The 27,997-nt window shown below is 40.5% G+C and overlaps 1 protein-coding gene and 1 pseudogene across 2 annotated transcripts; one reads left to right on the plus strand and one right to left on the minus strand.

Moving 5' to 3' along the window:
• The first annotated feature begins 295 nt into the window (after positions 1-295).
• Positions 296-3,059, plus strand: LOC143880748 (pentatricopeptide repeat-containing protein At3g62890 pseudogene; annotated as a pseudogene).
• A 14,032-nt stretch (positions 3,060-17,091) lies between these two features.
• Positions 17,092-22,658, minus strand: LOC143881321 (glucan endo-1,3-beta-glucosidase-like). 2 transcript variants are annotated; one of them, XM_077384330.1, is made up of 2 exons: positions 22,371-22,516; positions 17,092-18,285 (listed from the first exon to the last, which is right to left on the minus strand). In XM_077384330.1, exons 1-2 carry the CDS (start codon positions 22,411-22,413, stop codon positions 17,255-17,257), a joined length of 1,074 nt encoding a protein of 357 aa, XP_077240445.1. In that variant the 5' UTR covers positions 22,414-22,516; the 3' UTR covers positions 17,092-17,254. The 2 variants fall into 2 exon arrangements, 1 of the variants encoding a protein (XP_077240445.1); XR_013251923.1 differs by lacking the exon at positions 17,092-18,285 and adding an exon at positions 18,705-21,511 and having other exon boundaries at positions 22,371-22,658.
• Between the last annotated feature and the right edge of the window lie 5,339 nt (positions 22,659-27,997).

Genomic DNA, 27,997 nt, shown 5'->3' on the forward strand with positions numbered 1-27,997 from the left:
TTCGGTTTCGGTCTTATCGGAAACCCGAAATTTCGGTCGAAATTTAAAACCAGAAATGATTTTTGGGGCGCAACCTATTTAGGCTATGGCCCATCCAATGGACGGTTTGGATCATCCTATGGGGACCGTATTTTTTAATAATGTGAGGGGTGCGATCATCAAAATACGGCAGTGGTGATATCATTTCCCGTGATATTTTCCAATAGCTGGATAGACCATTGGATGACTGACACATATACCATACACATTGTGTGTTGAAGACTAGAACTTGGCTAGTACATTGTGAGCTCCCATTTGCAAGCTTTGACAATTTAAAAGAAATAGTCGGTTATCAGAATCATGAATTCCCCTGTGTGCAACAGTTGCAACTGGCATTTTTCTTCGGGTAGGCTCTTCAAATCACTTACCACTACTAGCTTATAGGGCAGCCCTCGCATTCCTCACGCTCTACAACAAGCGCCATGGACAAAGCTCAAAGCTCATCTTCAAAACTCATTTAGAGGACAAAATAAGAAAGACCCATTTCTTCTTCCTCTCACTCTCTATGAATCTCGCTAAACCACATCTCTTTTCAGCGCTTTTATCTTCGATAAATCAAAATTCAAACATAAAACCAACGATAAATTTCTCAATCTTAGAAACCCAATTGCAGAAATGCGGAAATCTGAAGGAATTCAACCAAATTCACTGCCAAATGATTGTTTCGGGACTCATCAACGACACTTTTGCCGTTAGCCGCCTTCTTAAGTTCTCCACGTCTTGGCTATTCATCAATCTAGACTACTCCCGCCGTGTTCTTAATCAAATCGATAGTCCAAATGGATTCATTTGGAACACTATGATGAGAGCTTATTTGCACCGAAATTCTCCTCGAGACACAATTTTTCTTTACAAATCCATGTTAAGGACGCACTTTGATCCTGATAATTATACATATCCAATACTTGTTCAGGCATGTACTCTCAGATTATCTGAAAAAGAAGGAAAGCAGATGCACAATCATGTTTCAAAAATGGGGTTTGATTCTGATGTTTATGTTCAGAACACCTTGATTAATATGTATGCTGCTTGTCTGAATTTGAGTGACGCACGCCAACTGTTTGATACAAGTTTAGTAGTGGACTCCGTTTCGTGGAATTCTATTTTGGCGGGGTATGTTCAGATAGGAGATGTTGAGGAAGCTACCTTGATTTTTAACTGTATGCCGGAACCCAACACAATCGCTTCAAATTCTATGATCGCTTTGTTTGCGAGGAGTGGCCGTGTATTTGAAGCACAAAAACTGTTCAATGATATGCCTGATAGGGACATTGTCTCGTGGAGTGCTATGATCTCTTGTTATGAGCAGAACAAGATGTTTAGTGATGCTCTCTTGACATTTTCAGAAATGAATCATAAAGGAATTGTGATGGATGAGGTTGTAATGGTTAGTGTTCTATCTGCATGTACACACTTGTTTGCAATTAAGGATGGAGAATTGATTCATGGTTTGATTGTTAGAATTGGAACTGAATCTTATGTTAATCTTCAAAATGCCTTAATTCACATGTATTCTAGTTGTGGGTGTATATCTGCAGCACAGAGATTGTTTGTTGAGGGTCGGCATTTGGACCAGATTTCTTGGAATTCTATGATATCTGGGTATTTGAAATGCGGGTTCGTTGAAGATGCCAAGAGGTTATTTGATTCCATACCTGAGAAAGATGTTGTCTCATGGAGTGCCATGATATCGGGTTATGCTCAGCATGATCGATTCTCGGAGACCTTGTCCTTGTTCCATGAGATGCAGGTTGGAGAAATTAGGCCTGATGAGACCACGTTGGTGAGCGTTATCTCGGCTTGTTCTCACTTGTCTGCTCTAGACCAAGGCAAATGGGTTCATGCTTATATAAAGAAAAATGGTGTGAACATCAATGTGATTCTTGGTACAACCCTTATTGACATGTACATGAAATGTGGGTGTGTGGACAATGCGTTTGAGGTCTTTCATGGAATGGAAGAAAAGGGTGTTTCTACTTGGAATGCTGTCATTTTAGGACTAGCCATGAATGGGTCGGTTGAAGGGTCACTTGAGAAGTTCTCAGAGATGAAAAGGAGTGGCATGATGCCTAACGAGATAACCTTCGTGGGCATTTTGGGTGCCTGTCGACATGCGGGCTTAGTAGATGAAGGGCGCCGACACTTTGATTCTATGACGCAGATACACAAGATAGAACCCAATGTTAAACATTATGGATGCATGGTCGACCTTCTTGGCCGTTCGGGTTTGCTCAAAGAAGCAGAGGAACTCATAGAAAGTATGCCTATGAAGCCAGACGTGGCTAGTTGGGGTGCTTTGCTTGGTGCTTGTAGGAAATTCAGTGACACGGAGATGGGAGAGAGGGTAGGCAGGAGGCTCATTGAGCTTGAGCCTCAACATGATGGGTTCCATGTATTGTTATCTAATATATATGCTTCAAAAGGAAGCTGGAATGATGTTATAGAGATTAGGGGGATGATGAAGCATCAAGGAGTTGTAAAAACACCAGGTTGTAGCTTGATTGAAGCCAACGGCACCGTTCATGAATTCCTAGCAGGAGACAGAACCCACCCTCAAACAAAAGAGATTGACAAAATGCTGAATGTGATGGCTAGGAAATTGAAGATGGAAGGATATGAACCAGAGGTTAATGAGGTTTCCCTTGACATTGATGATGAAGAGAAGGAAAGTACTCTCTACAGACACAGTGAGAAGCTTGCCATTGCCTTTGGGCTTATCAGCATAAGTCCTCCACTGCCCATCAGGATAATTAAAAATCTGCGAATTTGTCGTGATTGTCATGCCGCAGCAAAGGTCGTCTCTAGCGCCTTTGGACGTGAAATTGTGGTGAGGGATCGCCACCGGTTTCACCACTTTAAGAAAGGTTTATGTTCATGTTCAGATTATTGGTAACAAATTTATTTACCAACAATATTGTTTATTTATTTCTTAATGTAAGAAAATTCCATGACCTCAATGTTGTGTTCCTAGCCTAACTTTCAGGGACTAGGCTTGCCATAATCATATACTTTTTGTACACTGTTTCTCTAATACTAAACCAGATATACTTTTTTTTTTTTTTTGAAAATTAAAATTTATAAATAGCAAACTTATTACATCCAAGGGGACAAATTGTCCTGCAAGCAGACATAATTACTAACGCTTCACGGGGGCCCATCAATACATTACACAATATTTTCAGTTCATCCCTCCCCATTTCCTTCAGCTACAAATGCGGTTACTAACGCTTCACGGGGGTCCATCAATACATTACACAATATTTTCAGTTCATCCCTCCCCATTTCCTTCAGCTACAAATGCGGTGACGATGGACATCGATTCGAGTGTAACTCCTTCTATGTTCAATTTTAGGGCGAATAACTCTAACCAGATCACTGATTTCTGCAATGTAGTTTTGTATCCTCAAGTTCCTTTCGATTTCTCTGTGGCCCATGCAATAGTATTTGCAGAGTCCCCTTCAATAATTAGTGGGCCCATATTGTTGGCAGAGAAGCATTTAAGTCCAAAAAGAAGTGCCCTTACCTCGGCTTCATTAGCGTAGCAATTCCCCACCGGTCCAGAGTAGGTCATCACCATGTTCCCTTGATCGTCCCGGATAACTCCACCGATGCCAGCTTTTCCTGGATTTCCTATTGATCTGCCATCAAAGTTTAGTTTCATCCATCTCGGAGGTGGTGCTTACCTCTTCGGCACAAGTTTTACCACAAACTGCTTCTCCCAGATAACTGCCCACCAGTTGCGTAGTATGTCTCCGATTCCATGAGCAATGCCCCAGATATACATTTGTAAATCTGCGTAAGATATTCAATTACAGGAAAGATCCACCTCAAAATGAGAAGAGCATTTCTCACTCACAGGGAAGCATTCAAGTTGTTGTTACATCTAACAGAACTCTTTATTCATAGTGCCACCGATGGTTAGCTACAAGCCTTCAACCATGGTTTCAGACTAAAATATGATGAAGCTTAATCTTCAACACTCCACTGCCACAAGAACAGAGAAAAAAACAGAAGAAACAGAAATGAGTATAAATGTTAGAATATGTGGGATCCAACGGTTGGATTTGTTGTAGATCTCTTCGTTGGATCACCTTAGTGGTAGATTAGGCAAGTGGGTAGAATAGCGTAGCCTAGCTAAATTAAGTAGCGGGATTGAATTAGAAATTAGGCTAGAATAGAATGTTCCATTCTCATCTCTTTCCATAATTATCAAGATTTGATTCTATGTTTGTCATCTATGTGCTCTATATAAGCACACCTTTAGATTAATTGTGATTTATCCAAGAATCAGTGAAATCCTAAAATTCTTCACGGTATCAAAGCGGTCGATCTGAGCGACCTATTGAATACAACATCCGTGAGTGCGTCCTCCGGCGGACGGCGATCTAGGCCGTCTGCCAGGCATTGCACCTATCATCAACACCTCTTCCAGTTGCGCCAATCCTACCTCTTCTTCCCTAGGTTTTCTTTCCGTACTCTTAGGTTGCAATCTCTGCCCTAATTTTTTGTTCCTTTTGTTTACTCTCTTGTTTCCTTGCTGCCTTTCTCACATAGGTATTGTTACATGTTGCCCATAGCACATCTCATACTGTTATCAAGTTTGCCTCACATGATTATCGTCCAAAAAAAAATGGACATATTGATTACCACAAGGTCCACAATGTGTCACTCTCTTTTGTCCTATTTTTTCACATGAGATGTTGATACTGGCACTCCTTTTCTAATCTAGTTTTTGAGATTTTCTCTCTTGCCTTTCTCTAATTTGTACAAGTTTTTTTTTGTGCCCTCGGTGCTCGTCGGCAGCACATCCCCCTAGGCGTTAGGACTTCCCATCGGTGCCCTCAACTCCTCCCTTGCCTTTCATTATCTTCACAGAGGCTGTTATCACCATAATTCTTTTCATGGATTGGTATAGGTATAATGACCTTATGCTATTTGGTAAATGTGAAGCAATCACTGACTTTCTTGTCAGACAAGATGAGAGGAAAGGACAGAGGTGGTGAAATGCATCCACATTTTCATTCCAATACCCTTCTTTAATCACCGGAGAAGCACCCACTTCCTTGACCTAAATACAGCTCCTCATTTTGTCTTATTCCTAAATGCTCAGTTTCATTGTTTCTCATTCTCTTTTATTTGATCGTCCTCATTATGATCTCCACACACGCCTCTAGTCCATCCTTAGCCAAAAGAACAAAGATTACATACTTCCTTGTTGATTTTTCCATTGGCTTCTAAGACGCTTGTTGATGCTTTCTTCTTTATTTTTATTTCTCTAAATTATTCCTCTTTTTAGTTGTGGTGCTTCATATTTTGAAGCGCGTGCCTGAAAGAGAATTTTAATTTCATGAGATCGGTACTCAATGCCGACCTATGATGCTTTTGCCAATCGAGGCTATTTCTTGCCCATTCTGACATTGGTCCGTTGTGACTCATTTTTTGCCCATTTCGGCGTTGGTCCATTATGACCCATTTCTTGCCCACTCCGGCATTGGTCCATTCTGGCGTTGGTCCATAGTGACCCATTTCTTGCCCATTCCGGCATTGGTCCATAGTGACCCATTACTACTCGCCCATCGAGATTTGAGTCTTGTATAACCCATTGATGCTGTGTTTTTTTTCTGATCCATCTATTCACAACACATCAACAAGCAACATTCGGCATCAACATCACGGGATATTCATCATCAAATTTTGGTTGTGTGCTTCAAATTGGAGGATTCTATTTTTTTATGGGGATTTCTAGTGGAGGATTTGGCAAATTTTATTGTAATCAAACGTATATTGATTTTCAATCCATATACGTTTGAGGGGGCGTGTTAGAATATGTGGGATCCAAAGGTTGGATTTGCTATAGATCTCTCAGTTGGATCACCTTAGTGGTAGATTAGGCAAGTGCGTAGAATAGCGTAGCCTAGCTAAATTAATAAGCTGGATTGAATTAGAAATTAGGCTAGAATAGAATGTTCCATTCTCATCTCTTTCCATAATTATCAAGATTTGATTCTATGTTTGTCATGCATGTGCTCTATATAAGCACACCTTTGGATTAATTGTAATTTATCCAAGAATTAGTGAAATCCTAACATCCTTCAATAAATGGATTAGGCGGTCCAATGCATTCAAAGGGACCAAACTTAATTGGACCAGTGACTTGATCTGTCGGGTCTGATTTTGGATCCATATCCTAAGGTCTGAAATCATGATGGATCAGACCCAGACATAGTTGTAGAATTAGGGGTGCAGCTGGTATCAGACCCAGACATAGCTGTAGAATTAGGGGTGCAGCTGGGATTCGATGCAACTGGGATTCGATTTTTAAGAATTCAGATTGAGCTTTTACCATAAATTCTGGTTGGGTTTGGGTTGATTTCAATTCATTTTTTAGCAAAAGTTCAACCCGACCCAACCCAAGCTGCACCCCTACATAGAATCTGTGGGAGTGTCCTAGATCGATCGCACCACTACATAATAAATCAAGGACAGTGACATTGGCAGTACAATGTTTTAATAATTGCACAAAGCTCTATCTTTTCTGCTTTAATTTGCTTCCAAGAGCTTTTTGGGAATTGTAATAACCTTTGACAGCTGTTTAAAATTTGAATAGACAAGCTGAGTTTGTACAAGTATGAAACCATGGTTGTACCAACATCAGTAGCCAAATCAAAATATCAACCTATGTCATACACTGGGACATCTTGTCCCTCCTACTCGTGACTATCTTCATCATGGAATAAATTGTTATTGTTGGAAAGTTGCCTTGTTTCCTATGATGGTGGGAAGCCGTAGTAGGAAAGTGACTTTGTTGGGTTTTAGAAAACCCTAGTTATGATTTTCTTCTCTAGAAAAGAAAAATGGCAAGAGAGGGAACGGTTGAAAATGTGAGAGGCTCTTGGGTGTGTTGGCTGCCCAAGAGAGAGAGAGAGAGAGAGAGAGAGAGAGAGAATATATATATATATATATATATATATATATATATATATATATATAGAGAGAGAGAGAGAGAGAGAGAGAGAGAGAGTAGGTTTCTTCCTGGGATCCTCTTGGGTTTCTTCTTGGGGATATTCTCTTGGCTTTTCTCTTGGGTTTTCTCTCGGATTACTCTTAGTGTACGGTCTTGGGTTTGAGAAGCAAGGAAAGGATTGCGGATTTGTGATTAATCCATTGTAATCCTTATACTTTGTTTTTCTCATAGTGGAAGATCTTGTTTCTTGCCCGTGGAGTAGGCTTGGCCGAACCACGTAAAATCTTGGTGTTCATCTTGTGGCTTGTTTGTTTATTTATCTTTTTTGTTTAATTTGTGCACGACCAGATTGTTTTCCCAGATGGATTTTCTCAACAGTAATCTTTCAAAAAAAGAAAAAAGAAAAGGGCGATGATATTTTCACCCCCTGCATTACACATGCGTCCCCCTTATGACGTGATTTGACGTCAAAAAGTGTTGAAGTTGCTCACTTTTCATGTCAAATCACGTTATAAGGGGAGCACATGCTTAATGCAGGGGGAGTGAAAATATCATCTCCCAAAAAAAAAAATCAACACTATGTCCTCACTAACAACATTAGGCATTCAGCTGTTGTGAATAGGGTTGGCAACGGGGCGGGTCGGGGCCGGATGTTGGGGTCCCCTACTCCTTCCCCTCTGCGGGGAATTTCCCCCATCACCTTCCCCTCCCCACTGCGGGGATGGTGGGGGAATCTCCCTCCCCTCCCCACGGGGAATATCTAATCCCCATCCCCTCCCCTTCCCCGCCCCGCTTCCTTCGGGGACAATCATTTTACTTTCTCACTTTACTTTGTTAAATGTTAGGTTTAAAACTAAAGATTTACTAGGGACAATCACTTCAGGCATGTTGCGGCTTGGCTGTTGCATGTGAGAGTAGCCACACAACCCACATAGGCTAAGATTTTGTCTTATGCATTTTATTAACCTGGGGACCACGGTGGTTGCTCTCAGATTCATTTAATTGATCAATAGTCCCTAGCAGATCCCTAATTCCCAATCTCACTTGCCAAAAAGTATTGTACGTGCCACACCATAGGAAGATCCAAACCGTCCATTTGATGGGCACACCATACTACCATAGGCATAGGATGATCCAAACCTTCCACTTGATGGGCACATTGTAGGATGATCCAAACTGTCCATTTAATGGGCCACAGCGTAAATAGGTTGTGGCCCAAAAATCATTTCCATAGGATAATCCCAACCCTCTGATCTATAGGGGAATTGCATATTATGGTACCTTCTATAGATCGGAGGGTTGCAATCATCCTATGGAAATGATTTTTGGGCCGCAATCTATTTACGTTGTGGCCCATCAAATGGACAGTTTGGATGATCTATGGTGTGGTCTGTAAAGTACTTTAAATTGTAGCCTATCAAATGGACGGTTTGGATCATCCTATGGCGTAGCCCATACATTACTTTTTGAAAAATAATGGATTATACGAGCGCACACCATATAAAATCTCATCACTCATCAGAGAGATGTTGCCTTTATTTGGGGGAGGGAGATTTTCAAAGAATTTAATGTTGCCTTACAGTGATGGTTTGAGGGAGAGATTTTAGGGATTTCTAAGGGTAATATACTAATATAATAAGGGACAATGCCTAATGGATTATGAGTAAAAGAAAACATAAAAAGCTATTTCAGGGACAAAACTCTACTAATGAAAATTATGAAAATTTTGAGGGAATCTTGTAGATATGTTTTGATCCAAGGGGTTTCTAGTACTTTTCCCAAAAAAAAAACCAGTTAAAAAATACAAGAAAAAATGGCATTAATGCGGGGCGGGGCGGGGCCAACTCCATCCCCTTCTCCTCCCCTTCCCCACACCGGGGAATTTTTTAAATCTCCTTCCCCTTCCCCTTCCCCACTCAAATCGGGGAATCCCCTCCCCAAGCGGGACGGGGCGGATCCCCGCTTTTCCGGGGTGAAATTGCCAGCCCTAGTTGTGAAGTCTGTATCAATTGATAACATGTTCCACACTATGAGCAGTCAAAGAGTTCTTTTGCAAGGCCAGTGCCAAAGGAGATCCAATCTGCTTGAGCAAAGCTTGCAAATGTTTATTATGATAAACCTAAAATCAGTGGTCAAATTTTTATTCTGTTTAGCTGTAATCGGTATATGCATCAAGAAAATTTAAAAGCAGCTACAAGAACAGGGAGGAGTTCTCCCACAGCCATCCTAAACCATACAACCCACTGAACCCCCCCCCCTTTAGACTAAAATATCATGAAGCATCAACAATTCACGACCACAAGAACAAGGAAATAACAGAAGAAACAGGAAGGAGTATAAATTGAGTAGGCGGTCCATTGGATTCAAAGCGACCCAACTTAATTGGACTGGACTTGGGCATAGAGACTTGATCCGTACGGTCTGATTTAGAATCCATATCCTAAAGTCCGAAATCGTGATGGAATAGACCTAGACATAGACATAGAATCAGAGGTGAAACTGGGGTTGATTTTTAAGAATTCAAGTTGAGCTTTACCATAAAATTGGGTCGGGCTGGGGTTGACTCCAGCTCATTTTTTTCCGCAAAGGTTCAAACAGACCAGACCTGACCCGACCCAAGTTGCACCCATAGAATCAGTCTCTAGATCCCATCGGAGGCTGCTAATATACCAAATACCATTTATACATATTATTAGGGATTTGCTATGAACCATCTCAGAAGGCATTTCGTGAACAGGCCGTTGCATGAGAGAACAGCCACATAAGACAACCTGTAGCTACGTGGCTGATATTTCTCTCATACAACAAAGTGTCTAGAAGTGCCTTCTGCAATGGTCCCTACCAAATCCCATTAAACGAATAATGATATTGGCACTACCATGTTTTAATAGTTGCAGAGAGTCAGCTTGTCTTTTCTGTTTTAATTAGCTTTTGAGAACTTTTTTTTTTGAAAGCTAACCAAGATTCATTCCAAAAAGAAGAAGCATACAATAGGGACGAGTAGTATCAAGACCCAGAGCATACTCGGGAGTGCTAAGGATAATCCAGGTAAGGCCGGAATAGAGGGAGTGATTCAGGATTCCGCGGAAAGGATATGGATGTCGTAGTCGGGCATGGGGGGCATTTGTGATGCTAATGAGGCGGAAGTAATGGCTCTTCTTTTCGGGTTAAAATGGTTCTCACGGAACAATCTGGGACCTCTAATTGTCGAAGGCGATTCAACTAATGCAATTACGTGGGCTACAACCTCCTCGAAGGGGCCTTGGCAGATCCGAGACTTGATTTCGGAAATTAAAGATTTAGTGGCTCAAATCAGCCCAACTGTGGAACACAGACGGAGGACTGCAAATGTGATGGCTGATAGTTTAGCCAAAGATGGGGTCAACCTACAAGGGATGTCGCTATATACGGATCTGGAATTGGAGGATCCTCAATTGTAATTTGGTCTTATTGAATGTAAGCTATCGGCTATTGTAATCTGGGGGACTTGGGGACATCTTGTTCCCTGCCTGCTTTTGCTCCTTTAATAAAAGTCAATTTAAAAAAAAAAGGAAGACCCGGAGCATACTCCGGGAACTGTTTACATTGTGAACAGATCTAAGATAACATGCCAAGAAGCTCGTAGCATATTGTCGCCACAGAACTTAAATTTACACCCTCATTCGCTAGAGCGTCTGCTTTTGAATTCGTAGAACTTCGCTGATGATTGATTTGAAGATGTAAGATGGAGACCAAATCCCTAATTTCGTTAAGAATATTGGAAAGACGCTATGGCCCCCCCACTTTGATTAGACGCCTAAGTAATCACATTGGAGGAGTCTCCTTCAGCTATCAAGATAACATGCCAAGAAGCTCGTAGCATATTGTCGCCACAGAACTTAAATTTACACCCTCATTCGCTAGAGCGTCTGCTTTTGAATTCGTAGAACTTCGCTGATGATTGATTTGAAGATGTAAGATGGAGACCAAATCCCTAATTTCGTTAAGAATATTGGAAAGATGCTATGGCCCCCCCACTTTGATTAGACGCCTAAGTAATCACATTGGAGGAGTCTCCTTCAGCTATCAAGGCCCAAGGGACCAATATTATGATCCTTGAACCATTTTAGTCCAAATAAAAGAGCTCTGGCTTCTGCTTCGTTTGCATCACACACTCCGGCTGGACTGAGAAAGACATAAGCTTTTGAGAGCTTTTTGAGAGCTTTTTGAGAGAACTATAATAACTTTTGATGGCTGTTTAAAAAATAAAAGACATGACGAGTTAGCGCGATTATTAAAATATGTGAGTGCCAATATCAGTAGTCTAAATGAGAGTATTTATCAAGGATATTTTCATCCTATGAAATTCCTGTCAAAACATCTACACTATGTACTCGTTTCCATCCTATTCTTGCCAAAATTCTCCCTGATCCTACCTATCCGTTGCAGAACCGCCAAATTCAAAAATCTTTCCCACAGAAACTACTACTTTTCTTTTTACAAAAGAATTCATTTTATAAATTTTTCTGCAACTCCTTCAGATTGTTTCTCCCAACACCAAATCCTTTCCATTCTCCAAAGATGTAACAATATGAAACATCTACAAGAAATCCATGCTCATATAATCACAACAGATCTTCACAAAGACCCTTTAGTAATTGGAAAACTCTTATACTTTTGCGCAGTCTCTCCGCCTGGCTTTCTAGATTACGCTGACTCAATATTCCATATGGCTGATAAGTCAAGCACCTTCTTGTGGAATACTATGATCAGAGCTTATTCAGGTAGCTCCTCTCTCCTGAAATGGGTATTTGTTTTTTTCAAAAATATGATTGAAAAAGGAATTGTTTTTTTTTATATGAGTAAGCTGGGGTTAGGTAGGACCCCGACCAGATATATTAAAATGCAGAAGAGAGATACATGAATAATATATATGAAGAATGTTAAAGTATAAAAGATAAATAACGCCTTTCTCCAACAGCATAAGCTTTTAGAGAAGTTGGTAAGTTAACATGGTATCAAAGCCAAATGTCTAGAGTTCAAACCTCCCGGATAGCAAAAATCCACATGCGATGGTCGGTCCGAAGTGGGACCACATGTGCCACGTGTTTGCCAAGTGGGCCACAGAGTGCATGGGCACCAAATGGCCCCAAAAATCAAATAGAATCACATCGCATTCTCCTCCACAAAAGGGTATGCTATCCTCGACATTGTTAAGAAAACTCCCGCCTTAGCCAAAGCATCTGCACTTGAGTTTGCAAATCTGTGCTTGTGGTTAAGCAGTGGGTTTAAAACCCGAATCAAATCTCTGATTTCATCTATAATCTGATATAGACACCACGGGCCGCCGCATCTCCCTTTTGCCCATGCGATGACATTGCTTGAATCGCCCTCGATCATCAACGGCCCAAGATTGTTCAGTGCAAACCATTTTAATCCAAATAGGAGGCCCTTTGCTTTAGCTTCATTTGCGTCGCAAATTCCCGCCGAACTCGGGTACGTTATTATCATCCTACCATCCGGGTCTCTGATTATCTCGCCAAAACCCACCAATCCCGGATTGCCTAACGAACTACCATCGAAATTAAGCTTTAGCCATCCGAAGGGGGGAGGGAACCACATGGGTTTGATACAGGAGTTGCTCTTTTCTTCTGACATCACCTGATTCCAGTTCCTACGGATGATGTTGACCGGATACGAAAGTCCACCCTTAGCCTTTATCCAAGCAATCAGTGAAAGTTTTACTTCTAACGCGATATGATAGAATCCCCTTCTTTTGTTTAGGAAGATTCAGTTCTTCCTCTCCCTCCATAAATGCCACAATACAGCTATAGGGATTGCCTTCCATAAAGATTGACCCAGACAACCATTAAGAATACCACGTCAATTCAGCACTATATCAATTATGCTTCCTTGGAACACCCAACAGCAACCGAACGATCTAATGATGGCTATCCACAAGCTATAAGCATACGGGCACCAAATAAACAGGTCATCGATGCACTCCTACGCCTTATTGCATGAGACGCACCTACTCACCATCTGGATTCCTCTTCTTTTCAATCTGTCACAAGTGTTAATACAACCAGATACCACGGTCCACGCAAATGCAGCAACTCTAGGAGGGACCGTTGGGAGCCATACACGTGCCTTCTTAGATTGAGTGTCACTGCCTTCGTTCACCGTTTTAAAGAAGGGGCGGACCGAGAATACCCCATCAGGATCAGGGATCCATATCCACTTGTCCTCGCGGAAAGGAGATAAGTAACATTTTGACAAGGTGCTCAATAAGTTTTCGAAACATACGATTTCATCATGTTCTAAATTCTGACGCATTCTGATATCCCAGAATATTTCAGAGGAGCCCGTATCACGCACCACATAGGCAGCAATTGCCGCATTTGGATTAACGGCCAATCAGAACAGATTTGGATATTCCTCCGAGAGAAGGCGCTCCACACACCATAGATCACACCAGAATCTAACCTTGGTGTCGATACCCACTTTAAATCTGACGTTTTTATGGAATTGATTCCGCGCAGAGGTGATAGATTTCCATGCTCCTGAGCCCTTCCCCGCCACCGCACTGTTATAGTTCCATTCTCCATAACTGCAACCGTATTTTTCTTTTATTAATTGGTGCCATAGCGCTTCCTTCTTCACCCCAAATCTCCACAACCATTTACCGAATAGGGCTTTATTATGACACCTAATCTTTCCAATGCCCAGCCCCCCATTCCGACGAGCTCTACAGACCTTTTTCCACTTCAATAAGTGCTGCAATCTATTTCCCTGCTTCTTTCCTTACCAAAGAAAATCTCTCTGAAGCTTTTCAATTCTTCTAGCAATCTTAACCGGAATTCTAAAGATTGACATAAAGTATACCTGCATATTGCTCAGGGCCGCCTTGATGAGGGTGATTCTCCCTCCAAAGGATAAGTATTGTTTTTCCCAAGTGCTAAGCTTTTTCTCCACCCTTTCCACAAACTGAATCCCATAGCGATGCTTTTGGAATACCGAAACCCAGGGGTAACCCAAGGTATTTAATAGGTAAATCAACAATCAAACAACCCATCAGAGAGGCATATTTATTAATACGACTCGAGTCCATATACAATCAAACAACCCATCAGAGGGTAGGATTGAAAATATGGGGGTTGAATGGGTGCCTTTGTGAAAAAAAGTCAACAAAAGTGATGTGTAATTCTCATAGAATTTTGGGAGAAATTCAAATAATTCTCTCCTTTTCTCTTCTGCTATAAGAGACCAATGCATATATGGCATAGAAGGTCATATTTATGATATGATCCATATAAGGGTATTTTCTAATGCTGATTGGTTGGTAGTCCAGATGATCTTCGGTCCACTGCATGTTTCTCCATCTTTCTTGGTTCAAGTTTAATTTTATCATGTTCTAAGAAATAACCAACTATATCCCATTCCACATTTTAAGAAAAGTATTGAGTCCTTATTGAATACTGTACATTCTTTGTAACAGAGATACTTGAGTGCCCAATTGCATGTGGGCCCACTCTGTTAGGATGATCCAAAGCATTCATTTGAAAGGCCCTTACATAGATAGGGTGTGTACCAAAAATCAGCTCCATAGGATCATCCTAACCCATCCATTTGTGGAGGGCAAAATGGACAGACCACAAATCTGCCCATTTTTGCCCTCCACTTTTGGAGGGGTTAGGATAATTCAATAGAGCTGATTTTTGGTACACAACCCCTTGCAAATGAATGCTTTGGATCACCACAAAAAATGTGGGACCCATGTGATTGGGGCACTCGAGCGTACCATAAGCTTGGTACGCTCGAGTGTACAATCCTTTTCCTTTTATACATATATATATATATATATATATATATATATATATATATATATATATATATATATATATATATATATATATAGAGGAAAGTGTTGGTGAGCTTAAGCGCCCCAATCACATGGGTCCCACATTTTCTGTGGTGATCCAAACCATTCATTTGCAAGGCCCTATCATAGATAGGGTGTGTACAAAAAATCAGCTCCATAGGATCATCCTAACCCCTCCATTTGTGGAGGACAAAAATGGCCAGATTTGTGGACAAATAATGTCTGTCCATTTTGACCTCCACAAATGGATGGGTTAGGATGATCCTATGGAGCTGATTTTTGGTACACACCCCATCTATGTAAGGACCTTTCAAATGAATGCTTTGGATCATCCGAACAAAGTAGGCCCCAATGTGATTGGGCGCTTAAGGTCACCATAAGTTTGGTGAGCTTAAGCTCACCAACACTTTCCTCATATATATACGGTTTCTACACACGTGTGTAGACAAGTTATTTACACACTAGCTTAAAATACAGTGGAGGGCATATTGTTTGGGTGATCCAAACCATTCATTTGATTGGCCCTCACATAGATAGGGTGTCCATAAAAAATCAGCTCCATAGGATCATCCCAACCCTACGATTTGTGGAGGTAAAATGGACGTGTATAAACTTTCACAAATCTGTCCATTTTTTGCCTTCACGGTTCGAAGGGTTAGGATGATCCTATGGAACTGATTTTTTGTGGACACCTATCTATGTGAGGGCCAATCAAATGAATGGTTTGGATCACCCAAACAATGTGGGCCTCCACTAGTGTGTAGATAACTTATCTACACATGTGTGTAGAAACCGTTCTCTCTCTCTCTCTCTCTCTATATATATATATATATATATATATATATATATATATATATATATATATATATATATATATATGAGAAAACAGTTCCTACACACATGTGTAGATAAGTTATCTACACACTAGCTTAAAATACACTGGGGGCCACATTATTTGGGTGATCCAAACCATTCATTTTTAAGGCCCTCTCATAGATAGGGTGTCCACAAAAAAATCAGATCCGTAGGATCATCCTAACCATTCGAACTTTGGAGGCAAAAAATGAACTAATTTGTGAAGGTTTAAAGACATCCATTTTACCTCCACAGATCGTAGGGTTGTGATGATCCTATGGATCTGATTTTTTGTAGACACCCTATCTATGTGAGGGCCTTTAAAATGGATGGCTTGGATCACCCAAACAATGTGGGCCCCCCACTTATTTTAAGCTAGTGTGTAGAGAACTCTCTACACATATGTGTAGGAACCGTTTTCTATATATATAGGCCTTCATATAGATAGGGTGTCTACAAAAAATCAGATCCATAGGATCATCCCAACCCTACGATTTGTGGAGGTAAAATGGATGTCTTTAAACCTTCACAAATTAGTCCATTTTTTGCCTCCACAGTTCGAATGGTTAGGATGATCCTATGGATCTGATTTTTTGTGGACACCATATCTATGTGAGGGCCTTAAAAATGAATGGTTTGGATCACCCAAATAATGTGGCCCCCACTGTATTTTAAGCTAGTGTGTAGATAACTTATCTACACATATGTGTAGGAACTGTTCTCTCATATATATATATATATAGAGAGAGAGAGAGAGAGAGAGAGAGAGAGAGAGAGTCCCGTGCTTCATTGTTAGAATGCCACCGCGCTGTATATGGCTGCAAATTGGGTCTTTCATGCACGGTCTAAGTACATGAGATTGAGTATCACGTGGTTAGAGTGAAGGTCTCTAGCAGACAACTTCACTTCTTTTATATCCCGAGTTTAGATCGGATAGCCGACCTCTTTTGCCAAAGTTCTTTCTCAATTTTAAAAGATGCAAGCCAAACTATTGCATTCACCACCAATCCACTAGTTTGAGAAATGTATAAAGATAATAGGTAAATGATGTTTAGGATTGTTGTTAACTTAGTCCGTTAGAGCATGTTTGAAAACGTACCCTAAAAAATCCCATGGAATATTTGCTTACCCCGGGTGAGAGACGGGCACAGAGAGGTAAGAGACATTTGAGAGGGGACAAGTGTGGAGAGCATGAGACGAGACAGGACTAGAAATCAGACTCCAAGAAATTTAGTTTCATGGTTTCCAAACATGCCCTTAATGCAACTGTATATATTACTGTTTTTGTATAATATATTGACTGATTATCCCCAATCAAGATGTAATACTCTATTTGTCTCCCGTTCCTTCTCCTTCATTTCAGACTCCCACATACTGCAAAATAGCTATATTTATTGAATAGAAGCTCGTATGTAAAATAACCTCTTTGAGGGCACAAAGACATAGAGATAGATAGATAGATAGGAGAACAATGTACGACATCTGCTACTAGTGGCAGCAGCATTAGTAATGAGTGTTTATGTTTACATGGTTGCCTATTGTCTAAAGGGGTAGAAGGGTTTCCCATCTTTGTCAAACACTCCATAGTTTTTGTGCCATGCACTCCCATGCTTGTGGTTCTCGTCGTACATGCTATAAATGTAAGTCTCAAGAGGTTCTGGCCTCTTGGGAGTTCCCAATGGAATGTGTTGAAGCAGATTCCAGTTGTATTTCTTAGCATTTTCGACTGATGCATCTCGTCCTCCGCCGCGAGGCCATCCGGTTGCCGCCACAACAATATTCACATTGTACATATTCAGTTCTTCCATGGCGGAATAGAACCCATCCAAGATGCATTCGAACACATAAAAATAGTTGTATTCTCCATCTGTCACGAGTGGATCAGTGCTGGTGAACAAGTAATGGGAGAGCGCGGGCTCTTGAGGGTTGTTAACACGCAATGTGTGAGGGAAGATGTTAACAAAGAGTGGGGTGTTGTTGGAGTCGAGAAATTCAAGGATAGGTACCAGGTTTTCTATGACGTTTTCATTGAAGGAGCAAGTGGAGGGAGGACTCGTGGGGTCATATGAATCAAGATCATTTATGCCAGCGGTGGTGGATACTTTGATCATATCCATGTCGGTTAATTCTGCTTGGATTGCGTCGTTTATGTTTCTCATGGCTGGAAGCAAGTGATCAGAGTGTGTAGTGAGTAGTGCCTCGTTACCAACACAAATGTACTTGAAGTTGATACCAGGCAAATAGTCGATTATGTGTTTCTTAACCCATGAATATGCAATGGCAGGATTGATAGCGAGTGATCGAAGATCCGCGTTTGGAATGCCGATTGTGACTTCAAGTTGGCTATTGAAAAGGGCGTCAAGAACTTCAATATTGGGCTTTGGAAGCCACATTTTGAAGATTTGATTTTGCTTGTAATGTTTGATGGTTTGTGTGACTGATGGTAACTTGTTTCCATCTCTTCCATAGACGAAACCCAGAATAGAAGCAATATCGATATCATCATCATCATCATTGTCGTCGTAGTCATCATCATCATCCTCGTCATCGTCCTTTACATCATGACCTATATAATATAATAAATTGATAGTTAGTACCGAAAATATATATGTTCTCATGCATTACTATATATTACTTATGTCCTGCTAGAAAAAATATTTACTTTCGCAAGAAATGATTACTAATTTGATGAAAGAGATGACACTTAAGTTTCGTCCATATATGTATGTGTGTGGTGTCAATTTGTATTCTCCTAGGGCCCTTTTTGAATAGCTATTCATTCATTTACCGATTGTTAGCTACACTAATAGTCACCTATTTTCACGTAAGGAAAATGATGCTTCTTGGAAGAAGAATCTGATTGAGAAGGCAATCTGCACTTCTGCAATTTGAAAAGAATCAAGAAAACAGAGGAAAACTTTGAGAGAAGAAGTAGAGGAAGAGAATAGAGAGAGAGCGAGAGAAAGTTATGTGTTATTCCTTGAGTTCTCAATCATCCAAACTAGCTACATATAAGCAAGTACAATTCAGTTACAGTTGTCCTAACCATCAACCTGTAGTTACATGAAGACTACTAACTAACTAACTCTAGTTCTAACTAATTTCAACTGACATAACCTCCCATGTGCTTAGATCATTTTCCCTCTTATTTCATTACATTATCTGACATCCACTTTGGTTGGCATCCGCCTCTTTGAAGCCTGACCCTTGCTGATGAACTTGTTTCCTGAACCTCCGAACCAGATTGAGCTACTAATGTATCATTGCCTCCCCCATTAAAAACCACCTTCTCCTCAAGGTGAATAGAAGGGTATAAAAGTTGAAATTCGAGAGCATCTTCCCAAGATGTTTCCTCCAAAGATGAGTGTTTCCGCTGAACCAACCACTGTTTAACCCATTTATCTTGCCGCAAAACCTGTCTCTCACCCACGATAGCTAAAGTTTCAATGACTGGATGATTATTCAAGCTAGTTATGGGCAATTCAGGTAGTACACCAACTGAATTAGGGTCTCCTTTAGATGGCTTCAGTACCGAAATATGAAAAACTGGATGGATCTGAGATCCTTCAGGTAACTGTAGCTTATAAGCAACCAATCCAATCTTCTTGAGAATTTGAAAAGGGCCAAAAAACTTTTTACCTAGTTTATGATTAGGCTTGTGACCCACAGTCACCTGACGATAAGGTTGTAATTTTAATAAGACCCAGTCTCCCACCTAAAAGTGTAATTCTGTGCGGTGGCTATCAGCCTTAGCTTTCATTCGAACCTGAGCTGAAGTAAGGTGATCCTTAAAACAACGCAAGAGTTCATCCCTCGTCCCCAAATCCTGATCTAATGCTTCTAAATTAGTACTGCCCCTGCAATACGCTGGTATGTTTGGAGGAAGTCTACCAAATACAGCTTCAAACGGGGACATTCCTAGTGATGAGTGAAAAGCTGTATTGTAATGATACTCTGCCCAACCAAGAAAAGTATACCACTTAGCAGGATACTCAGATGTGAAAGCCCTCAAATATTGCTCTTAGGCTAGATGTTGAATTCTTTTTCTTCATTTTCCACCGCCTCATCACCTCCCCTACTTTGCGGTCAGTTTTCTATTCACCACCACCTTCAATGTCACTGATATCACCCTAATCAACAACGACCGAATTTATTCCTTACTCAATTTTTTGGGATTTTATGTGGTCACACGTGTGAGGGTTATAATAAGTAATTCAATGAAAATTGGGCTTATGTACGTTTTTCTGAAACATGTTGAATTACGTGCACCGTAATAGGATAGTGCATATAGGTCACTACATAGTATAGAGTGACAAATGCCCATGCCGAGACTCTTTGCAATATGGCGATCGAAGTTGAGGAATTAAATATGGAATTCTGAATTATTTTATATTTAATTATATTTAATTTGAGTCAGTTTAGGGTACCCAACATATGCACGATAATTAAATATACAAAAAATTAGAAAATGGTAAAATCCCCTTTGTTTCACTCAATTCAAAATAAGGGTTTAATAAATGTATTTGATTGGGAAACTATCATAGGGTTGTGCACACTGTAACCTTATAGGAGTACCAATTGATGATGGCTAACTTGGTAATTAAAGTACTGGTTAACGGATTGAGCAATTTGTCTCTCACAACTTTGGAAATTACAGACCTAGCCATGGCTTCAAGGTTTTAAGGACCATCTATAAAAGCTTAAGGGATCCTACTCTCTGGCATTTTCAACACCATACAATTCCTAGAATTTTAGAATTAGAAGAGAGCACCGTAAAACTCGAAGGTGAACAAAGAGTGACTTGGATTGGTCGATGACTGAAGAACGTCTAGATCAGCGATCATCAGTCCGCTGTGCACGAATCGAGGTACTTTTCTCCCTCATCATAATCTTTTGTTTTTTCAGCTGGTCCCTCTTCAGAATCTTCTAACCAACGATTTCAATCAGTGCTCATCAGGAGAAACTTCTAATTTGTTGTGTACAATATGCTATAATATTTTGCCTAATTGCATATTTTCATCCAAAAAATAGTTACTCTTCAGTATCTTTGTTTCTATACCATTATAATAAGCCAAAACTTCCGGTGATGAGGAACGGACTTATCTATGTCATTATAAGCTAACGATTCCTTTTTTTCAATTCTTCTTTGTATCAACTTCTTTTTGGGTACAACATTTAAACAAAAAGAAACAGAGAAGGGATCAGAGGCAAGATGTGGTAGCCAGCACGTTGGGGATTACATGTTGCCAGGATTTTGATGACAATTTGCAAGTATTTTTAGGAGTTTCATAGTAGGAGTGTTGGGGTTCTGTTCATCTCTCTGCAATTTCAGCCAGAGTTTTTTGCAAACATGAAATGTTGGGCAGCTTTTGTCTATTAAGTAATTAACACAGTCGGTTCCCAATGCACCTATTCACATGTGGGGTGCATCTAGAATATGAGGAGGATTCAATTCGATGTGGCACTAAACCATGAACGCGCAAATCGCTTAAAACCGATTTCGTTTAGAATTTTGCCCTTTGTGCACGAGACTCCTTACTCCTTAACACACACTTGCTCTCTCTCTCTCTCTCTCTCTCTCTCTCTCTCTCTCTCTCTCTATGTGTGTGTGTGTGTGTGTGAAAAATCAACACCCCCATTCTATCGTCGTTGCATGCTCTGTTTTGGACATTGGACTCAGTCATCCTCATTTTTCTCAGTCGCAAGACGAGATTTGGATATCTGTTTCCATTCGCATTGAATGTAAATAACTCTGTTTTGTTCTGCTTTGTTGCATCAAAGTTGTATGGTCCCTGCCATAGTGAAAGCCCCCATAAATCAAGTTGATCAACATCTGTTTCTATTTTTTCTGTCATTGTGATGTTGATGACAATCCTACAGTGGAAATTTCTCTATATGGCAATAATACATGTGTGGAGCTGATGCCATCGTCTAGGTGGGGCGGGAATTGGTCAGTTTGATGAATATTTTTGACAATATCTAACATTTAGAAATCTAACATCTAGCAATGGATAAGCAATGATTTCGCTTATTAAAATTTTCATTTTTAGAAGTTTTAATGCATCCTTTTCTTGTAGTGGGTTCAATGTCTGATTTTTTGTTTCAGTAAAGTGGAGAATGAAATGACCATTTATACAGATTTGTATACAGGTATTTAGAGAGAGAGAGATACCGGCAGACATCATTAACCGCCTGTAAAACCTTGAGAGGCGCCTCATTTAGCGGTTCCATTGGTATATGTTTTACTGGTAGTGCTTGTTGGCTTATAAACTTAAATAGGCAGTACCACATATATCATCTCCATAAATCGACCTTCTTTAGCATTTTAGCAATTTGTTGCATTTCGCAGCTGGGCTGTTGCATGTGAGAGCAACCACACGGCCCACACAGGCTCAAATTTTGTCTTATTGATTTAATTCTTCTTAGTTGGCTGCTTTCACATGCAACAGCCCAGCCCAGCCGCGAAGTGCCTTCTCCAATGGTCCCTAGCAAATCCCGGTTTGACCCCTTTTCAACATTTGAACCCTTTTTAGTTTTTAATTTCCCCAAAATGATTGCATTTCTACCAGTTTTTGTTTGTATGCTATTGAAAATGCAGAGAGAGAGAGAGAGAGAGAGAGAGAGAGAGAGAGAGAGAGAGAGAGAGTGTACCATAAGGAAGGTATTCCGATGAGAAATAGTGAATCCATGCCATTGAGAGAGGAACACAGTCTACTGACAATAAAATCAAATGAAGATACCCCAACCCTCGCACCCACCTCTTATAAAGAGTTGAGTGGGTGCTTGGATTTTTCTACCCCCTCCCCTTTTCTTGTCATAATTCAATTTTGTTGATGTTATTCGTTTGGTTGATTAAAGAAGATGCGATGCCTTGCCTTTTCTTTTCGCGGATTCGGATAGATGAGCATCTTATCCATACCTCACCCACCACAGTTAATGCTGAGTGTATCTTTGTAGGATATGCCAACCCTTACACCCTTCTCTCATAGAGATTTGAGTGGGTGCTTAGATTTTTCCGCACCCTCCCCTTTTCTTGTCATGTCATGACTCAATTTTGTGGATGACTCTTATCCATCTGGTTGATCAAAGTAAGATGCGATGCCTTTCCTTCTTTTTTCGTTGCCTTTTCTTTTCACGGATTCGGATTGATTAGCATCTAATTATATTCTGTATCCATTATACCTCACGCACCACGGTCAATGTTGAATGTATCTTTGTAGTAAAGTGATGCATATATATCAGAAATATACATAGATATCCAAAAGGCTAGGAATGCAACAGGGTCGGGTTGGGTTTTTCAAAACCCTAGCCCAACTCTGGATCCCATTATCTCAGCCCTGACCTGCCCTGACCCTGAGTCAGGGCCGAAAATCCTCAACCCATTGCCCGTCCTACAGGGCTCAACGTGGTCTCGGTCTGCCCTGATTGACCCTGCCCGGCCCGGCCCTAATTGACCCTAGTGCAAATACCTGTTAAGAGTGCCAAAAATAATGCAACCACATAGCATATAGAATAAAATGATCAATAAACAGAGAAAGGGAACAAATAAGATAAAATGAATTCAACAACATGACGGGCAGTAGAGACAATTAAAAATAATATAAAGAAACATCAAATCCAAGATAATAAAAAACATTATCAAAAGAAACATACACAGATGGTTCAATTCTATAATAGAAAACTTAGGGTTGGGCTGCGTTGGGCTGACCCGAGGTATTAACCCTGAACCCAACCCGACCTTGAGTTAAGCCCTAAAAAATGAATCCTGACCCGCCCTCAGGGTTGGAAAATCTAGCCCAGACCTTGTTCGGGCTCAGGGTGGGTAAGGGCTGACAGGGCCAAACTTGCACCCGTACAAAAGGCTATTGATATCCGCATGAACATGTTTTGATACTCGTGAAAACTCACCTTGTTTTGCACCTTTTAATTGTTGTAATAGAATTTGATGGTTAAATAATGTAAAACAAGGCAAGTTCGTCGCATTATCAAAACATGGTAGTGCCAATATCAGTAGAGCCTATTGAAAATTACGTTTATATTCAGGGATTTGCTAGGTGGTTTCGCGGAAAGCCATTTCACGGCTGACTTTTGCAAGAGAGCAGCCACACAAGCTCACTTTTTGGCAGATTTTGCCTTAAATTCATTTTTAATTCATCTGAGGTGCTGCGAATTGTTTTCCGCCAAATTGCCTAGCAATTCTCTTGTATTATTAAGGAGATGGACTCGAGTTTTTATCGAATCAAGGGTTACTTGTTCGAAAATACATTTATATTAATACTAAGATGGCCTCGAGTTTACCTACCAAAAAAAATAGATGGGCTCGAGATTTTAGCAATTCACAAGGATTTCCGAGTTTGTTCGAAGTGACTCAACTTGACAATTTATAGTCAAATTCAGTTTTTTTGAGTTTTAAAAATATGGATCATTGTTCCATCATTATGGTTTCGTGCTGGACAGATGATCTTACCCCTAACAAATTTTATTTCTTGATATGTACAGACCTTGGTCAAGAAGATGAGATCTCCCAAAATCATAAAGTTGGGAGTGTCTTGTAAGTACGATTGCAATTTGGGCTTTTGCAGAAAAAAAGAAGAACTAGAATCAACCCGATCCAAACCGTTCAATTGTTGGATCTCACCATAAATACGTTGTGTACATGCCATGAACCGGCCCACTGCACGCCATGAACCGTTCATAGAATCCAAGGAGGGCAACTAGGTAGGCACTTTGGATTGATTGCATGCGGAGCCCACCTCAACTGAATAAACAATTGACCCTATACGTTGGGTCTTGGTGGGCCCACATAGTAGACAGTTTGGATTGATCATTTTGCTGGGATCTACCTAAATTCATCAAGGAGTTTAGATTGCTTTGGTTGATGGAGTCCATGGATGAGCCCACAAAAGCCAGGAGAGAGTGTGTGCAATGGTCGTGTGTGTGTGTGTGTGTGAGAGAGAGAGAGAGAGAGAGAGAGAGAGAGAGAGAGAGAGAGAGCAGGTTGAGGGTACTTTTGTCATTTTAAATATCTTAATGAGAAAAGTGTAGCTACACTTATGGGTAGCTAACTTAGCTACTCCGTCGGCTTAAAATACAGTGGGGCCCGCATTGTTTCGGTGATGCAAACCATTCATTTGATGGGCCCTCACATAGATAGGGTGTGCCAAAAAAATCAGCTCCATAGGATCATCCCAACCCTACGATTTGTGGAGGCAAAAATGGACGTGTAAAAACCTTCACAAATCTGTCCATTTTTGTCTCTATAGTTGGAAGGGTTGGGATGGTCCAATGGAGCTGATTTTTTTGGCACACCCTATCAATGTGGTGCCTATCAAATGAATGGTTTGGATCACCCAAACAATGCCGGCCCACTGTATTTTAAGCCGACGAAGTAGCTAAGTTAGCTACCCGTATGTGTAGCTACACTTTTCTCTATTTTAATGGAAGAAAGTAACTCTCGTTTGTTTTTTGGATGGTATGGCAATAATCTTCCAAAGGCAGGGACTAGTTGGCATTTATGAAATTCTTAATGAGGAAAAATACCTTTAAAAAAAAAATAAAACTAAACCGTAATGGAATGAGGCTTGTTGACGTGTGTGTGTGTGTGTGTGTGAGAGAGAGAGAGAGAGAGAGAGAGAGAGAGAAGAAAAGGGGATTTTTCTGTTGAAATTTGTTTCAGGTATTTTCTTCTTCGTTTGGGTAGATAAGGTAAGTGATCTCTCACCTTCTCTAACATGTTTCAACACCTTATTTGTTAAAACAAATAATTTTAGATTAAATCGTAGTTTTCATATTGAATTTATTGATAAGTTAAATTATTTTACTTTGAAAATTTTTTTGTGCAAAAAAAAATCGTTGTTAGGCTACTAAGTCTCAATTGTTATCCAAATATTCTTGAAAAGGGAACCTTGTCGTTGCATCCTATCTGATATGAAAATTTAGTTTAAATAAGTCGTTCGGATCAAGTATGTAAAGAAGTGTCTTACTTAAACCATTCGATTTTCTTTGCTTATGATACTCAAAATTGTAAACATATTTTGCATTGTAATTAATATCCTCTGTAATTACCCTATTAAATTTTGGAAAGATTCTGTTATGTACTTGTTCGAGACAATCGGACTGACTATGATATGATCCTGCCAATTGTTGTGTGTGTGTGTGTGTGTTTTGGGGGGGGGGGGGGATCGGTAACAGATACGACAGTGACGTAAGAGCTGAGCTGGAGGACCCGAGGAGCGGAAGTGAAAGAGATAAGGAGTTGAGTCCTGCACAAGGAGCGAACGAGGTCAGAAGACCAACCCGGAGTGTTACTCCGGACAGGCCCTTTGACACTCAAGTCAGTATGAGCAGGAGTGCAGAGCTAGTTTTAAGAGTGGTTGAAAAGAAGTTATTACCCTTTTTTATGAGCTTTGGAAGCCCTTTTATAGAGGGAAACCTGGGGTAGTGTGGATCCCGTACCGGTGAGGGGTGGCCCACGAGGGTGTGTTTTCTTTTATGATGATAGCGCCTTTGTCCATTTGATTTGAATATGGTTGCTTTTTCCATAAATTTAGGATAAAAATCCTAACTTCACGAAAGAAGCAACTGACCAGAGTCGCCGCCTAGATTAGGGATCTAGGACCCATGATTAACTCTGTTAATTTGGTCTATGCTTTGAGTTCTGGGTAAGTTACCTGGTTACGAAGTCGAAAGGTGCACCGCACAAAGTGTACAACACCGACCTTGGCTAACTTTTAAAAGCTTTAATTATTTAAGTTTAACTAAGGGGGTGAATGTGAATTTTATTAACCTAAGTGCATTCTAATTATTTTAGCCGTTCACAGTTTAGACTCATGCGGGCCAGGAGTGCATCCTACATGCAACTACATGCCTATGTGCCTATGTGAGTGTTTTTGACATTTCATGAGATTACTGCTATTCGGTTTGAGTTGAATTAGATTGATTGATTTGAGGTGGAGTGATCTATGCTATATGAACCTAGATTTAATGCAATGGACCTAAGTTACATTTTTAGTATATTTGTGAACTTTGAATTCTAAGAATTCTATTTTGAAAACCTAGAGTGTGATCTCTAAGTTTAGAGCCTAGAACTTTATGTTTTGGAGATTGGGATTTTTCATCTTAGATGATTATGAGTTCTTAGATTCTTTAAGATTTTTGAATTCTTTTGAGTTTCAAATTTAACAAACACAACTAATCATGCAAAGAAAGCAACTAGCATACTAAAAAGCAAAACAACTAGCATGTGATTCTAAGCTTACGATAAGAACAATTAAAGAGATCCAAACATGCAACTAATCATGCAACTAAGCAAAAGAAAATATCTAACATGCAAAAAGGGTTTAAGTGAAAGAAAATGGTGAATAGGGGAATGGAAGGGATGAAGAAGGGTGTAAGGGAACGGGAAGGATGGAGAAAGGTGCGAATGAACTCGGGGATGCCAAGTTGCCTACGTACCCCGTGATGGGGATCAAGCCACACGTAGTTCCACTGGGTGGTTGAGATTAAGAATTGGGATTGGGATTTGGATTAGCTTTGGAAGCTAGGATTGAGAATTAGAGACTTGGATGGGGAATTTTGAATTGGAAACTTGGAATTAGCTCCGAAGGATTGAATGACAAGGTCATCAAAAGAGATGGACTTATAGATTCGGGCATAGGAATGCAACTCGGTTGGGGTCTAGGGGTGCAACTCGGTTGGGGCTAATGGTAGTTGGATCAAAGAAGTATGATTCGGTGAGGTTAAAGGGGTGCGACTCGGTCGGACAACGGTAGGTGTGGCTGAATTAGGTGCATGACTCGAGTGAGTCAAGGGGCGCAACTCGGGTTAGGATCGGGATAACTCGGGTTGACTTGGGTTAGCTTAGGTTGAGCAGGGTTGAGGTCCGGTTGGTTTTTGGGTAAAGTATATGGGCTGTTTGGGTGGCCAAATAAGAGCATTATGCGGTTGTTTTGTGGGTCAAATTGGGATAGAACAGGAGATACAATGGGCTGTCTTTGGAGGTGTAGTTGGAGCGAAAATAGAAGATTCGGTCATGGGATGGTGGTCGGTATGTGGGGTTGTGAGGGTATGTTATGGCGGCTCATGGGATGATGATGGATGGGTATGTGGCCCAATGTGATTAAATTGGTATGGGAGAGGGCGCTGTTTTAAACATTTGGGATGTGATTTGGGGTTTGACCGGACAGATTGGCTTCACATGGTTTGTGGCAGATGGATAAGGCATTGGAATTTCATATAGTTTGAATCTCTTGCTTTCATATAGAATGAAGTGTAGTGAC

The sequence above is a fragment of the Tasmannia lanceolata genome, unplaced genomic scaffold (genome assembly GCF_043159265.1).
Source record: "Tasmannia lanceolata isolate RefF3 unplaced genomic scaffold, GAP_Taslan_0.1 ptg000007l, whole genome shotgun sequence".
Classification (NCBI taxonomy): domain Eukaryota; kingdom Viridiplantae; phylum Streptophyta; class Magnoliopsida; order Canellales; family Winteraceae; genus Tasmannia; species Tasmannia lanceolata.